At 42.8% G+C, this 15616-nt stretch overlaps 1 protein-coding gene across 6 annotated transcripts in view; it reads right to left on the reverse strand.

Moving 5' to 3' along the window:
• DNMT3A (DNA methyltransferase 3 alpha) overlaps window positions 1–15616 on the reverse strand; it is a 124322-nt gene that overhangs the window by 44996 nt on the left and 63710 nt on the right. For 4 of the 6 annotated variants that reach the window (XM_072407304.1, XM_072407302.1, XM_072407303.1 and 1 more), the window contains 2 exons: window positions 12936–12988; window positions 10243–10389 (listed from right to left, as the gene is read on the reverse strand). In XM_072407304.1, coding sequence (XP_072263405.1) covers window positions 10243–10389; window positions 12936–12988 — 200 coding nt within the window. Of the gene's footprint in view, window positions 1–3535; window positions 5949–10242; window positions 10390–12935; window positions 12989–15616 lie in introns of those variants that run through there. The other 2 variants (XM_072407306.1, XM_072407308.1) reach the window with 2 other exon arrangements.

A 15616-nucleotide genomic window follows, 5' to 3' on the forward strand; every position in this document is an offset into this window, starting at 1 on the left:
TATAGCTCTGACATATACCGCAGTGCTGTACAGAGAACACTGAGCCAGTCCTATCAGTCTCTGTACAGAGGAGCTGACACTCTAATGTCCCCCACTATCACACACTATTATTATACATTTTTATAGCTCTGACATATACCGCAATGCTGTACAGAGATCACTGAGCCAGCCCTATAAGTCTCTGTACAGAGGAGCTGACACTCTAATGTCCCCCCACAGTCACACACAATTATTATATTTGTATATAGCTCTGACATATACCATAGTGCTGTACTGACAATCTAATCGTCCCCTGCACTAGCAGAAGCAGAGGTGATATCTGGAGCATGGAGCAGTTACTATCTGGACTTTCAGGGGTGTTTCCAGAGAACCTCTGATCCCCCCAAAACATGGGAATTATTATTACCTATATCCAACCTATTATGCAGCGCAGCACAGGCGCGCAGTGGCACAGCTCAGGTGGCATACATAGGGGGACAGATCTATTGGTCATTTCTCCATTTCTGTAGGACCACATCCACACTTTGTTCTTGCTTTCAGGGTGACTTGAATATTGGTATTTGGTGCTGTGTCTATGGTCTGACCTCCCAGCTTCTCAGTGTGCATAACAATATGAAACAGCAGCGCTCTGTACTTATAAAACAAGTAGGTTACCATTAATGACCTCTCCAAAAATGCTGGCTGTTCAACAATCGGATCACTGATCCAAAACGTGACTGACTTTATTGGCTGCCTGCTTGTTCCAGGTAAGAGACTTTAAAACTAGGTTAGGACTTGCCTTGTGATCAGTCGACCTAATGTGGCTCCTGGTGGCACCTTGCCAGCCGCTCTGCCACCCCCACCCCTGACCTTTGCAATGGGCAACAGCTGGTGGAACTTTACAGCTCACTTTCACCCCCATTAATTTTCCACTAGAGGGAGCAGTTCAGGGGCATAGAAAAGTGGTATCCACACCGCAACCTCACAACCATTCTGTCCAAAATATGGAAGCCACAGCAAGCTGGGCACTTTCCAGACCGGTGTACTTTTACTAATTATTTAGGTCTTTGCATAAGTCTGTCTGTGACAGGTTCTCTTTAATTGCACACACACAGAATGAACACTGCCCCTACACACTGGTCGCATGCTGGCGATCTTATCACGCATTTAATATTCGCTGTGTTTTATAGCTTACGTTTAATCAAAAAATGTTTTTTTCCATTTAAATTGGGGACTGTTGTAGGAAAGCTGTCGGGGGCCGGGGAAGGCTTTTTATTTGTTTTCAGCACACGGCTGACGTGCAGCGGAGACGCCACCTACCCACCCCTGAGCCGCCAATGTCCTGATCTGCCTGGCAACAGCCGAGGATTGGCAGAGGGGAGGCGATGGAGAGACAGGGGAACTGAATCGGTTATTGTCCTGCATTTCCTCACCATTTATCACCGTGCGCCATATTACCGACTCACGGATAGGTTCCGCATTCCCCTATTTGTGGACCTGGGGAAGTTGATGTGAACGGATCTGATTAGCCTGTTCAGTACGGATTCTCTATTCCGTGCTGCTCTGATATCCTGATATGCCGTACACACAGCCAGAAGGTCAACAAGGGTTTCCAAAAGGGGCATTTATGGCCCACTGCTGAAAAATGCTTGAGCAAATGTCTTATATAGCGCTGACGTATGACATAGCGCTGTACACTGTCCACACTCGGCCCAGGGAACCCTGCCAGAAACGACTGCTGAGAGGTGGACAGGGAGATTTTTCCCCCACCTACTAGATTGTAAGCTCTTCGTGGCAGGGTCCTCTCCTCCTATATCACTGTCTGTCTCTGTCTGTCATTTGAAATCCCTAGTTAATGTACAGCGCTGCGTAATATGTTGGCGCTAAATAAATCCTGTTTATTATTATTAATAATAATAATTTTGGTCACGAGGGGCCAAGCTAGGTACGCACATTGGATAGCTCTCACCAAAGTTTAACAAATGTGATTGTTTCGGGGTGGAAAAGTGTACAGCACTGCCCCCCCTTGGCAGATCCCTAAACAACCACTGCCATTCTCTATGGGGGAGGATGCAGCAGGGAGCTTCCAGCTTATCCTCCCCATAGAACTCACCAATGCTTGTTTATTCTAGTGTTACTGAAAATGTCCATGAAAGATCACCTGGCAATTTTACAAAATTCCCCTTTTACCAGTATGTTTTTTGGGATGTGGGAAGAAGCCAATGCAAACTTGTGAACATACAAACACCATGCAGATAGTGTGAAAGTTGGCCATTTTTTTTTGGCAATTAAAGCATTTGAAATGACCACCACCGATCTCCAGTGTGGCCTATGGTGTCTCTATCAAAGTGGAGAACTCCATCTGATGATCTGTAAGGGGTCATACAGTGCATTCATGACATCGCTGCAATACCCACACTTAATCTGGAGTTGTTGTCAGAGTACTTCATTCCACCCCAAGTCTTACATCTCCTGATAAAGACTTTTGGGTCAAGAATGCCCGGAAGACTGGGACCATACCGTAAATGTGGGGGTCTTTCTATCACAAAAGATTTTAGGCATATATCACAAAATCCAGCTGCTGCTGCTTACATGTAGACTGCCTCTCTCTAATTGACATTCCATCCAGAGCTCAATGAACAGACAGGGGAACCGTCTGGGTCCATAATGTGATCTGGCCCGCACCATTGTCCCATACAATGGACTGCCAGATACCTGATAATGCCGGAAAGCTGCCTATGGTACACTACAAGATCTACATGCAACCTAGAGGTCACGTTCTACATTTATCTTCACAGTGATGACACCAATAGATTTGCCCGAAGCAACAAGTCGACTGATGATGTAACACAGAAACAGGTGTCCCCAGAGGAAGATTTATCGTCACTTCCTGCTCTGGTAACATTTTGGCCTTACTCTTTAACGACAATGGTCGACAAGACAGAAGGGTGAATCTCCGAATCTCCTGATAAAGACAGCAATTAAAAACTGGTAAGGGTCACAATCTTTCCACTCTCCATTCATAACAAATACAAATTTGGCTACACATCTATTAAAATCCTGAGGGCCCACATGAGCATTGACATCTGCCATCTACACATATTTTTGAGGTTGTGGCCATAAACCCTCTGGAAAGTATTCACACAATACTCTTGAAATAAAAACCAGAAAATTCAAAAACAACAAAACCAACACTTTCTCTAATATTCAGCTTTCATGCAGAAAGTTTCCTGCAGTTCCTACTTTCTTCCACTAGATGTCCTCAGTTTGATGACCAGCATCATTCAACACTGAGCTCACACCCCCCCCCCCCCCCCCACCCACTTCCCTTTGACTGTACAGTGCAAGAAAAAATAGCACAGTGATGGATGAGCTGATCTCTCTGTTCCCTCCCTCTATCAACAGGCTCCTTGTCAGCACATGACCCAATTGGCTCCTTGTGCTGCTCCTTCCTCTCACACTGATACCAGGTTAGATTAAGGTACTAAAACCCATTGACATAATAATCAATATAAAGCTGCATACATTTGTGTCTTTTAAATCTGCCATTGTTTACCTCGGTCTGCAGAGGGGTGTGCACGCTGCCAATTATCCTCGTGTTACACAGTGTCAGCGAGGAGGGGGCGCTTTGATAGCCTCTAATCTCAGCTCTTTCACCCACTTGTCGCCGATGAATGAGATGCTGCTGAATGGCGGTGCAGTGATACCCAGTCTCCTCTTCCAGTTGAATGGACCAGGACAAACCAATCATCTCTTTCCCAGGCCGGAGCCGACGTGTGTTGCACACATGTTCAGCTCTGAGTGTGTGACACGGATTCCTGCTCAGCAACTTGAGACGGTGCTGTGCACAGGGGCTTGGTTGGAGAAAGAAGGGGGGATCCGGACCCCTCCCCGACCGCCTATTAACAAGCCCCAATGGACAGGATTCAGATAACCGCTGCCGACATGCTAACAAGGCCCCAGAGTATGTTGCGGGATGCGTTAGGATATTGACTCTTGTTGCCCAAGGGGAGCCCCGGGCCATCGATCTAGATTGGACGGACACGCCGCAGCTGTTCCAGGTCTGGATAGATCTGTCCATGAATTTCTGTCTCCAGGCCTCAGGATTTCTTAACCCTTTCACTGAAAAATTCAACTGCGTGATCACTTTAAACTTTTATTACGCAGGCAGACATGATAATCAGATCCTCGGGGGTGTGAATATTCACACCTGAATATCTCATAGACCAATCAAAAACTATGCACATTAGATACATATGTGATAAAGAAATTTGCATTAGACAGATTCCCTAAGGCATAATATATATATTGTATTGTGTATATATGAAAGTGGGGTGTTGATGGGCCAGGTGGGCATCCTCTGAGGAGCTTCGGGAAACAAATATAGGCAATTGGCCTACTACTCCCTCCTGTCCTCCCTAAAACACAGTGCAGATTGTTAAACCACTTTAAGAACTCGAGTATTAGTGTGTTGTGTTAACATGTGGATAGCATGTGTTAAAGGGACATGTGCAAATACATCAATACATTGCACATACGATTGAGTGCTGGGTTGCTTATCATTGTTAATGGCTCCCTTAGGCACGCAGTACTATGCTATATATTACAAAATACAGCATTTATTATGTTTGTGTGCATTGTGCTGCCTTTGGAACCCCATTCAAATGAATAGACTGCCAACCAAAGTGCATTGCAATGTGTGAGCATTTATTAAATACCAAGTGATAATGAACCATAAGCAGCAATAAAGCCTGAATAGGAAAGGGTGAAGCTGCCATTAAGACTAGCTATTTATTTATGTTTGACCCCCTTCTAGGTCTTATTATTGGACTAGGATAGTCGGGGGGGGGGTTAAGGATTTGTGGTGTGGTGCCCCCCAAGATTAGTGATCATACATTCATTTTCTTTATGTCTCTTCTTGATCTGAGAACACAGGTCCACTTTATTTTTTTAAAATTTCTCCATCTCTGTGATCATGATGGCCAGTATTAGCCTGGAGGCAGCAAGTGTGCGTGTGTGGATATTCACAAGATACTTGCACTAGTAAATGTTTGAAATCACCTAAAATGTGCAGTAGCAACACTTTCAATATACAAAACAGCACATAGGGAGGTATAGGGACCTTCCTGAGAAAACTACCGGTCAGACGGGCCAATAGGAATTCATACAGGACAGGGGCCCAATTAATTTCATTATAACTCTTCAGAGATTGGATGGAAATTTGGTGCAATTATTAGCACCTCTGGAAGTTAACTCTGTGTATAAAAAGATAGAGGGTCATTGGAGAGAAAGAAGGGGTCTGGCATGAAAAGAGAAGTGGCCCAAAGTCATGCTGAGCACACCTGAAACCTATTCTAGACAAACACAATGTGAATTTCCCTGATTTATTCGCTTAATACTGCAATGGACAATGAACTGACCATTGGCGATCAACAAGTATCCAATTGTTGCACAATTGCTCCATTATCTACCTATAGAATAAATTGATATTGATGAACTCAACATTTTTTTTTCTCATCGACTTCCTAATCAATTTAGCTTTACAGATCTACATGAACTGTACGAGCTCTCCTCTAGGGTGGATCCAGGCATCCTGGCATCAGTCAGAATCATAGGCAAAGCTCAGGCTCCCTTTCAGGCCCTCCTTACCAATACATCTAAGTGTTAGTTCACCATAAGGGAATAATGCTGATAACCTCTATTCCATTGCATATAGTAGTGGCTGCCCACTTAAAATATTTTTCCATTGCAGCCAGTGTTGGGTTCTATCAATGTCCTTCCATACCAATGCTTCACCACCAGAGTTCCTCCACAGGTTCCTTGATCAATTTGGATCTCTCAGGTCAGTTTAAGTGACACCGATGATCTTTTTGGGTGTCATTCTTCCCAATGGCCAGCATTGTAAGAGGCATTGTGACCACCATGGTAATATCCTATGGATGTATCGTTTATAAAAAAGGTTCCATAAGATCTGAAAGTTATTTCAAAGCTGTTAAGGTCGAGAAAGGCTGCTCTATACAATACAAACCTGTAGCTCAATCGGGGACCCCCCCCCAAAAAAAAGACCCTTGACCCATATAAGGAAATCTAGCTTTTGCTTTTGAAGACAACATCATCATAGGGGCACCCCATTCTTCGGCAGGTATAGAGGAATCCTGTACTGATGCAATCAGCGGTGGTGGTGGGGTCAGAGTTGGTTTTGTAGGTGGGGGCATCACTAAAATTAATTCTGCACCCCTCCCTAATATATCTTCATACAAGGGTGCCCTTACAAGGGTGAGGGATGGTAACTTCCCCATCCTCGGGCAGACGCCCAGGTCATTGTCTGGATCCAGCTCCAGGTGAGGAGCCGAAGACAAAATAACCCAGGTATGGTTCTTCACTTCCCTAAGTGAACGGAAGTAATGAAGCATAAACAGTTGAGGAAGGTGGCATTAAAATGCCCTGCATGGGAAAAACACAGGTTCATTTTACATAATCCTAAAAAATGTGTCAAATCACCACTTGTTTTACCCAAGAATCATGCAGTAAAAACAGAATTGCCTATTATCCGTTCCCAAGCCAGCAGCGATTGGATTCCCGCCGCCAAGGCGTGATTGGCACTTCTCTGTTCTATAAAAAGCCACCTTGATGCCGGCAAGCCTGGTGCCCGGCCTTGGTTGCCAGGGAGACGCCGGCACTGTGTCTGCATCACCAATTCATTGTACGCAGGGGATCCCAGGCTGGGCTCTCATGCCTACTGGAAAGGAGAGAGAGCGGATCGCCTCTGGAGGAAGGAAGGGGTTAAACAGCAATTACCACCCCGCTGACAACCCACTGACACTAAATCCAACTGCAGCAGCAGCATAAATTAATGACAAGGAAGGAGAAGGCCTGGAGGTGCACAGAATATTTATATGGCCACTGATCACATCAGCAAGAACAGTTCCAGCTCCTGAATTTTATGTGGTATCAACGTTATGTAGAAAGAAATTGGGTAATGACGGGCTGGGGCAACAATCACCTTAATATTACAAAGCCTGCTATGTATTTCCTGCATGAAGGAAAGTCAAAGGAGGGATAAAAAGAATTTCATGAGGTCACATGGCCCATACATACATTATACAGCCCAAAGTTCATAGATACCTGACCATCACACATATTTAGGCTTGTTAGACTTCCTATTCCAAAACCATGGGTGTTATTTATGGAGTTGCCTCCACTGATCCCCTTGAATTTGTTACCAGTCATCCAAAAGTACATTTGTAAGATCAGGTACTGATGTTGGGGTACGGACCTGGTTTATCCTTTCCCGAGCCAGCAGCATTTGGATTCCCGATTTCCCAGTTCGCTGCCTTGATGCCGGCAAGCCTAATGCCTGGCCCTGGTTTGCCAGGGACAAAGAAGGAGAACCAACACCATTGGCATTGCAAATCATCCCCAAGGTGGTCAGTAGGGTTGAGGTGAAGGTTCTGTGCAGGCCACCCAAGATCCTCCACACCAGACCCATTTCATTATGTTTTTAAGGAGTTGGCTTTGTACACAGGGGTACGGTCATGTTGGAACAGAAAAGGGTTTTACTCAACTGTTACCACAAGGTTGGAAGGGCACCTGTCTAAACCAGTGTTCCTCAACCAGGGTTCCTCCAGACGTTGCTAGGGGTTCCTTGAGCAATGAGCGATCAGGTCAGTTACCAATGACACCATTGATCTATTAGGATATCTGTAAGGATGGCATTCTGGACAACAATGCCTTTCTTCCCATTGACCGCCAGGCTAAAGTACCATAAAATGGGCATATTATAAATATTGGCTAAGTTTCCCTGGGACCTGAAAATTATTTCAAGGGTTCTCCAATGATAAAAAGGTTGAGAAAAGCTGCTCAAAATTGTCCTCCCTTCATTGGAAGCACTTGAACTCATTTGGTGGGGTGTCCATCTAGGTTTGGCACTGGTGGCACATAAAGCTCAAGGTCAGGCAGGTTGTTAAACCTCCTGGGAAAACTATTGCATGTGCCACCAAAACTACCTATATATACCACCAGGAATTCATGTTCTTATTCTATCAGCAATCGATGGATGATGTTAAAATCACGATGCTGGTTGAAACAAGTTTGGCTGGCCATAAATACTAAACATATCACGTTGATATAAATTTGTTTTAATTACTGCTTTTCCAAAGTTCATGTAAAGGTTTCCAAAGCACAATCCAGCATTCAAAAGCCTCATGACATTACATAAACTGATGGAGCATGAAAAGCAAAACTAACTGGAAATCTCTGAGGGACCTAAAGCAAATATTAAAACTACTTCAGCTATAATTTATGCTCATAAATCATGCATTATTTGTAAGCAATTCGTGCCTAGCAGAGGGATTCAATATAATATTTCTGTATCAATATAAAAGGCAAGTCACAATTTTTGGACCTTTCAGTTGTAGGGATGCCAGACAAAATGCTTGCAGCTATGGCTTGGTATGATATAGGGGAAAGCTACAAGTTCATTTTTTACCAGGTGCACTTAACTTTTCTTCAGCCATGTTGCTTTATTCAGCCATTAATAATTCTGTAATTCCAGGTATGGAAATCATGTGACTTAATCATCCCTACCATTTGAAAGAGTTGGTTCAGAAAGACTGGCTGATAAGGAGCCCAGCTTGGTCATGGACTGCCATAGAGAGAGTCTCGTATCTTTTGCAGCCTACATGTCAATGGGGTATTACAGAGGAAGAGCATTGTCAACGGAGCAATAAATAGATAGGGCAGAATCAGCTGGGCATTATGGAGCCAAGGCAGAGTAATATCAGAGGAGCTATATAGAGGTAAGGAATGTCAGTAGGACAAACCAGAGGCCGATTAAGGTAAGTTTGGAGGCAAAAAGGGCAACATGAGACAGGACAAGGTCATTTGGAGGTAAAGAAGCAGGGCAACGTCAATGGAGGATAGAGAAGGAGAGCAATATCAGGGAGGCAGAACAGAGGTAAGACAAGGTCAGTCAGAGGGAACATGAGGGCAATGTATTTAAAGCTGGACCCTGGACATTAAGCAATAGGGATGTGTCAAAATACTTTCCTAGAAGCTTGGATCACTTGATGAGGTGCAGCAGCTTCAAAACTCTAAAAAATGAGGACATGTAGGAGTGCAATAAAAAAGGCAAACCCCATGAGGACGCCACCACTGATTCCTAGACTAGTTGCCCCAGCATTTCTTGAAGATAATTAATTAGTGTTCATGGAACTTAACTTAAGGAAGAGAGGAAATTCGGGTAAAACCACAACCAACAGTACTGCCCGTGTAACTATGCTCATGTGTAGGTCAATGGGAGGCATGGCAAGGGCACACAATCTACACACCACCAGCAACCGAATGGTTGGCCATGTGAAGTATCCTGGAGGATCATGAACCAGATTAAAATTGGTTTAGTGTCAGCAAATGAGAATCCGGACCACCAGATGACTGGAGAAACAAGGAAATCACAGCAATATGTTTTATGTTATTCACTCACTAAAGATAAATTGAGTAGTTTATAATTTCAACCCCTTCTTGCATGGTTACATGGAGAGTAGACTTACAATGTCTTGTTTTTCTTTAAACTTCACCTTTAAATGTTTTACTACTATAGTAGGGGCCTGTAAAACTCTTGACACTGCCTACAAACTACAACCATTGACATTAAATAGAAGCCAACCGAATTGAAGATTTCAACAGGTGTGACTCCTCTAGAAATGCTTTCCATGAGATTTTGGAGGATGTCTGTGGGGTTCTATGCTTAATATACTTAATTAGCATTTGTGACGTCAGTTATTGATCTTTCATGGCTAACAATCAGTGCTCGGTTTCATATACAAAGTGCCAAGAAAATGAGGTCAAGGTCCTGTGAAGGCCACCCAATTTCCTCCACTCCAGACACATCATAATATGTATTTGTGAGTTGGTTTTGTGTACTGGGGTACAGTCATGCTGGAACAATTAGGGGTCATCCCAAACAAGGGGTATCCACCAACCTTTGGCCACAAAGTAGGTGTGATAATCAGGTGTCCACACACTTTTAGACAGTTTAATTGTCCATTAATACAATTTTTGGGGGGTCAGAAGGTCTAAGTAATTAGCCATAAGGAGAAACATTAAAATCAAAATCATACGGGGTGGGGGGAAAATCACACACAACCCCCCCCCCCCCCCCCCTAAAGCCACCAATGGAAATTTTAAAATTTTAGGAAAAGGTATATTTTAGAGACTACAAAATACTGGCAAGGACTGCAAAGGAAATGTGGATGGCCTCCTTACCTCCCTCTTCCACCTGGCCAGCCACTCATCCCTCTTCCTCTTGCTGATGTAATAAGGGTCTCCGGCCTGGAATGGAAGCCTTGGCATTGGCCGTTGACGCAGTCCCGACTCCCAGCCCAAGCCTCCACGTAGACGGCGCCGATATCCCTGCTCAATGGGATGTAACATACAATCAGTGCCACATACCCTGAACCAGTCATAGCAAACTCAACCCCCATACTCACACCTTCTACTAAAAAACCAAAACTGATATTTGGGATTTCACCAGGCTCACTATTTTATCAATGGTTTTTGGCCAAGGTAAAAAAAAAATACTCCAGTGAAATTATTTTACAGATATCTAAAAATGTATACACAATAGGTCTTCCCTCCATAAATATGTGCCAGTTTACCCTCAAACCCTAAACACCAAGAACTAATGAAGTTCAAGTAGCTTTTGGTAGGCTTTTGCCATCATTGAACTCCTCCTGCCTTGTGATTTCTACCTTATCAGAGTCACATACTTGTAATAAGTATTCAGACAGGGAAGTCAGAACTCCTGGTCTACATATTTGTTATGATTGACATATTGATATTATATTATATGTTTAACCACCTGAGGTTGGTTACTTTGAATCGGGGAAGGGAGACACTTTACAAGTTGAGCACACAGATTTCTACCTTATCAGAGTCACATACTTGTAATAAGTATTCAGACAGGGAAGTCAGAACTCCTGGTCTACATATTTGTTATGATTGACATATTGATATTATATTATATGTTTCTTTGAAGGAAATCTGTGTGCTCAACTTGTAAAGTGTCTCCCTTCCCCGATTCAAAGTAACCAACCTCAGGTGCCTACTAATCATTGATTATTACCTTCCCTAAACACAGGGTGACCTTTTTGCAAATATAGACCAGAGCACCTATAGCTGAGGTCAACCAAATGTCATGGACACTCCTACTGGCCCATCCGAAGGTACAAAGGCAGAAGGAGGAAAGCCAAGGCGCAACTACAAAAGCTTATGGTTTGTATGTAGATCACAGAAAGCTTATCGGGGCACTTTGGCAGTGTCAGCTCCATGGACCTATATTTTCTTTAATAAGTGAGCATTTAAGTTCGTTTTAACCACCCCTAGCTCCAGTTCGGGAGTATGAAATACAGATCTTTATTAAATACTGGCTGTAGCCAAGAAACTGCAACACTGCCTGCTTAAAGTTGACCTCCAGCCTTACTCTAAATCTTGTATACGTGTACTGAAATGGTTTACTATTATTGAATTGATGACTGTGAGATTCTCAAAATGTGCAATTGAAACTGGAAAGCCATAAAGAGCTCTCATCAGGATGTCCTGCATCAACTAGCCCTTTCCCCTGCCAACCTGACTGTCCCTAGCCAACCCCTTTCATACATTAGATTTCAATTCTTTCAAATATAGAGGCTCAGCATCACATGTGGGCATTACCTAGGGTGGTCTTCATACAACTGGAGCCAACCTAGAAATGCCCCCTCCTCCAGACTGACAATTACTAATTAAGGCAATTCAATATTTTCCCAGCACAGTCTACTGCTTGCATGAAGGCTGAGGATTTTTGAGTGGGGTACTGAAGCAGGGTGCTCTATTGTTCTCTAAAACTGTGTCTCAACCAGGGTTCCTCCAGAAGTTGGTAGGGGTTCCCTAAGCAATCTGTGCCTCTCAGGTCAGTTTAGGTGACACCAATGTCTTTTTGGTTATCTGTAAGCGTGACATTCTTCCCAATGGCCACCAACATAGGAACCATTCCTCCCAATGATCTCCATGCTAAATTAATGTGGGCTGTACCATATAACTATACCAGGGGTTCCCTGACAATCAAAAACCTTTTTTAGGGTAAAAAGGTAAAAAGGTTCCATGGTAAAAAGGTTCAGAATAGCTGATCTAGATGATTTGACCATTTAAAATTATTCAAGGGTTTCCCCAGTGTTAAAAAAGTTTAGGAAAGGCTGTTCTAGAGTCTAGATGTGATGAACCATGCCAACCCTCCAACCAGCCATGATCTCCCTAAGTTGCATTGCACAAAAGCCCATTGATGATGTCAATGGGACGAAGATTTTTATCTGCATGTTGATGGGAAGGAATGGAAGAACCAGGGAAAGTAATATAAACATACAGAAGATTAAACTTTAGCTGTAAGTATGCCAAAAAAACAATTTATGCTACGGCATGGCAATCTGTAGTCAGAACTCCTAAAATGCAGTTAAATGACGGCCAATGTAAATGGGCGCACTGTACATGTAATATATACTCTGAATAAATATGCAGTAAGTGTAGTTTATATGTTAACCAGCCAAGAAACAAGGCATAATTCTAATATCAGTGTGGTCACAGCTTGGTGTTTTCAGGGTCCCCATACTAACAACTTCTGAATGTGGCCACTTTATAAATACGTCATACCTGAGCAGATGTTAACCTGGCCAAGGGCTTTACCTAAATTATTCTCCTTTTCTGACTCCATGAGGCAGTATTTGTATAGAAAATGGACACCACAATCCTATAATCCACCAATGAAATGGAGGTGTAGTGAAGGGGCAAGGGCACGTCGTTTTTTGAGGGTGGTGGCTACTGGGGTTATATCTTAGCCGCTCATACAGCAAGGTCAGAAAATAACACATTACATCTCATCATTTCATATTCAAGCAATGTCCTTTGTTTAAAATATTTAGAACCCTCACCTCAGATGTTGGGGAATCCTCTGATCCTTCTTCTTCTTCCTTTTCTTCTTTACCTAAAAAGACAAATGGAAATTTCATGTAAACTGATGACAAGGTCAGCTTAATGGGTAATATGAAATGTTTACTACTTTAACAAGATTTTTTAAATCTAAATGCTTCCAGATAAAATGACTATCTTGGCTCGTACCTGGGAGACAGAAAAAAACATCAGCTCAACTTTTTGAGTGGTTTGAGTGGGAACTGATCTCATTGAGGAGTGAGGGATGGGGGTGCTGCTTATGGCCAGTTGTTTTTGGAACAAAAACTATTGTGCCTGCTTAAAAGCATTTTTTACTCTACAGTGATGTTTAGTAATGTGATAGCTATCTAAATCTACCTGCCCATCTAAAACCCTTTCAAAAGGTGCTGCAGCCCAAGGGTAGTTACATTCCTTGCTCCACAGATACAGAGCAGTGAGTGTAGCCACCCTAAGACAAACAATGTGTACTGACCAGATAACCAGGTGAGGATAAATATATTCCATTTTAGTTTTTGGGTTTAAAAATATTTTATCAACTCAAGATAATAATTTTAGGCAGTTACAAGTTTTTTTAAGATTTAAGCTTTATAAACAAAAGTTGACCTTGGTAAGCACACCCAGAAGTGATCTATGGTTCATGTATAACATCACCTGTCACTTTTTAGATCTGATGATGAAGCAGATCTGAGGATCCATCGGGTCTATGGATCTACTAGGTCTTGGGTCTATGAATCAAACTGGTGGGGGTGCATCATGGAGTAGGAACAAGTCCAGCACCCTGGTGATTGCATACAAAATAGCATTCAGGAAAACAGAGGGTCTTACCTGATATTTCATAGGTGAATGTAAAATGTATCTAAACCCAAGAACAAACATGTAAAAATTGTATTGTAAAAAAGTTGTAAAAATTGCTGCTTACCAGTTCTTAGATATGGTGGCTGCATTAGTTTTTTATTTTTAGGCAAGTTTTCCTTTATTTTCACCTGGAGATTCTGCCAGACTGGTTCCAAGATGACAACACTGTATTGTATCTATGAAGGAGGAGCATTGTCACCCTGAGATAGTGGCCCCTGATTTGGACTACATAACCCCTTCCCTCTTTTATTCATAACATGGGGGTGGAGGTTCACAGAGGAGAACAGACTTGGCCTGTTTCAGCCACTTCCTGTCTACATGCACCCTGTTAATTATGAACTTACCTGTGTTTAGTTAGTGCCTGGAACAAGCAGATGTTTTGTCTGTATGTGCAATGCACTCCTGCTTTGTTCTGCATCTCTTCATTGCCTTGCTGAATAAAAGTGCAGGGCAAACCTGCTTGGTCTGTGTCTAGGTGTCCTCCACTCATGTATAGGTTACCATTATTAAAACCAGTCAAGCCTGTTTCCTTTATAAATTTTTATTCATATATAAAGATATAAAATAAAAGTGCAAAGGCCATTAATGTTTTCAGGTATTTCACAAGCTCACTGTAAACCTTGCACAAGCAAGCGGCTTATTTTGGGTAAAAGTGGGTTTCCTGTCTGCTGCAACTTTTGTTTCTTAGAAAGAGGGGTTGGAAACAGGACAGAGGTCAGCCAACAGGAACAAATGTGAACTGATGTGTCTGTGAAATGAACTTCTTACATGCTGAACACAAGAGGTCCTCTGCAAAGGGCATTGCTTCATAGATAAATGGCCAGGAGCCAGGTGGGACATGGGCCAAAAAACCATAGCCGTCATCAAGCATTCCTGTCACTTCTTTTCGGCATTGATTTTTTGGAACAAGCCGCAGACAGATCTTTCAGCAATGGCATTTTCTCTGTTTGGCCAATGGACCATGTGACCTCACCTCCTTCCCCTCTCTAGGAAAGTTTATCATGAAGCATGTCCACTCTGATGGGAATACATTCCTTACACCATTGTTGACTTATAGAAAGTTTATCTTGATAGCCTCTATGGTGAAGAACCTGTTACTAGACTATTCATTTCATTACATCCCAGAGGATTACATGTGCACTTTTTAATTTTTTTGTTATTTACCTGCAAAAACGCCTTTGTGAAGATATCCAAAAGCCCAGATGAGACCTTCAGCTGCCATCTTGGAAATGGCATTAGCTACCTCTAAGCAAACCCTAAGATGTTACTCAAATGACACAATAAATCAGCCTTACTTAAATTTTTTACTCCATAATAAAAAAATTTCAAAGCTCAGGGAACCCCCTGCTAAATGTAAATCTTTGGGGTTGATGGGGAAAATGCCCCTTTACATTTACATACATTTTCACGCTCTTATCATCTCTCGTCTTGGCTGCTGTAACCTCCTCCTCCCTGGTATTCCACTAACCCGATTCTCTCCTCAACAATCTATTATGTATGCTGCAGTCAGACTCATCAATCCTTCCCACTTCTCCTCTTCTGCTGCCTCTCTTTGTAGTTCTCTTCATTGGCTTCCATTTCCCCTTACAATCAAATCCAAGCTCCTGTGCTTTGCTTTCAAATTCCTCCACAGTTCTTGTCCCACTTACCTTTCTGACCTGGTAAAAAAAATACTCCCCAGCCGCTCTCTTCGCTCCTCCAATGACCTACTACTGACTTCCTCACTCATAACCTCATCACATGCACCATATCTGGTGGCTAGGAAAACATTCAAGTTGATTGGAAGCAATAAAATATTCACCACCAT

Source organism: Pyxicephalus adspersus, chromosome 4 (genome assembly GCF_032062135.1).
Source record: "Pyxicephalus adspersus chromosome 4, UCB_Pads_2.0, whole genome shotgun sequence".
Taxonomy (NCBI): Eukaryota; Metazoa; Chordata; class Amphibia; order Anura; family Pyxicephalidae; genus Pyxicephalus; species Pyxicephalus adspersus.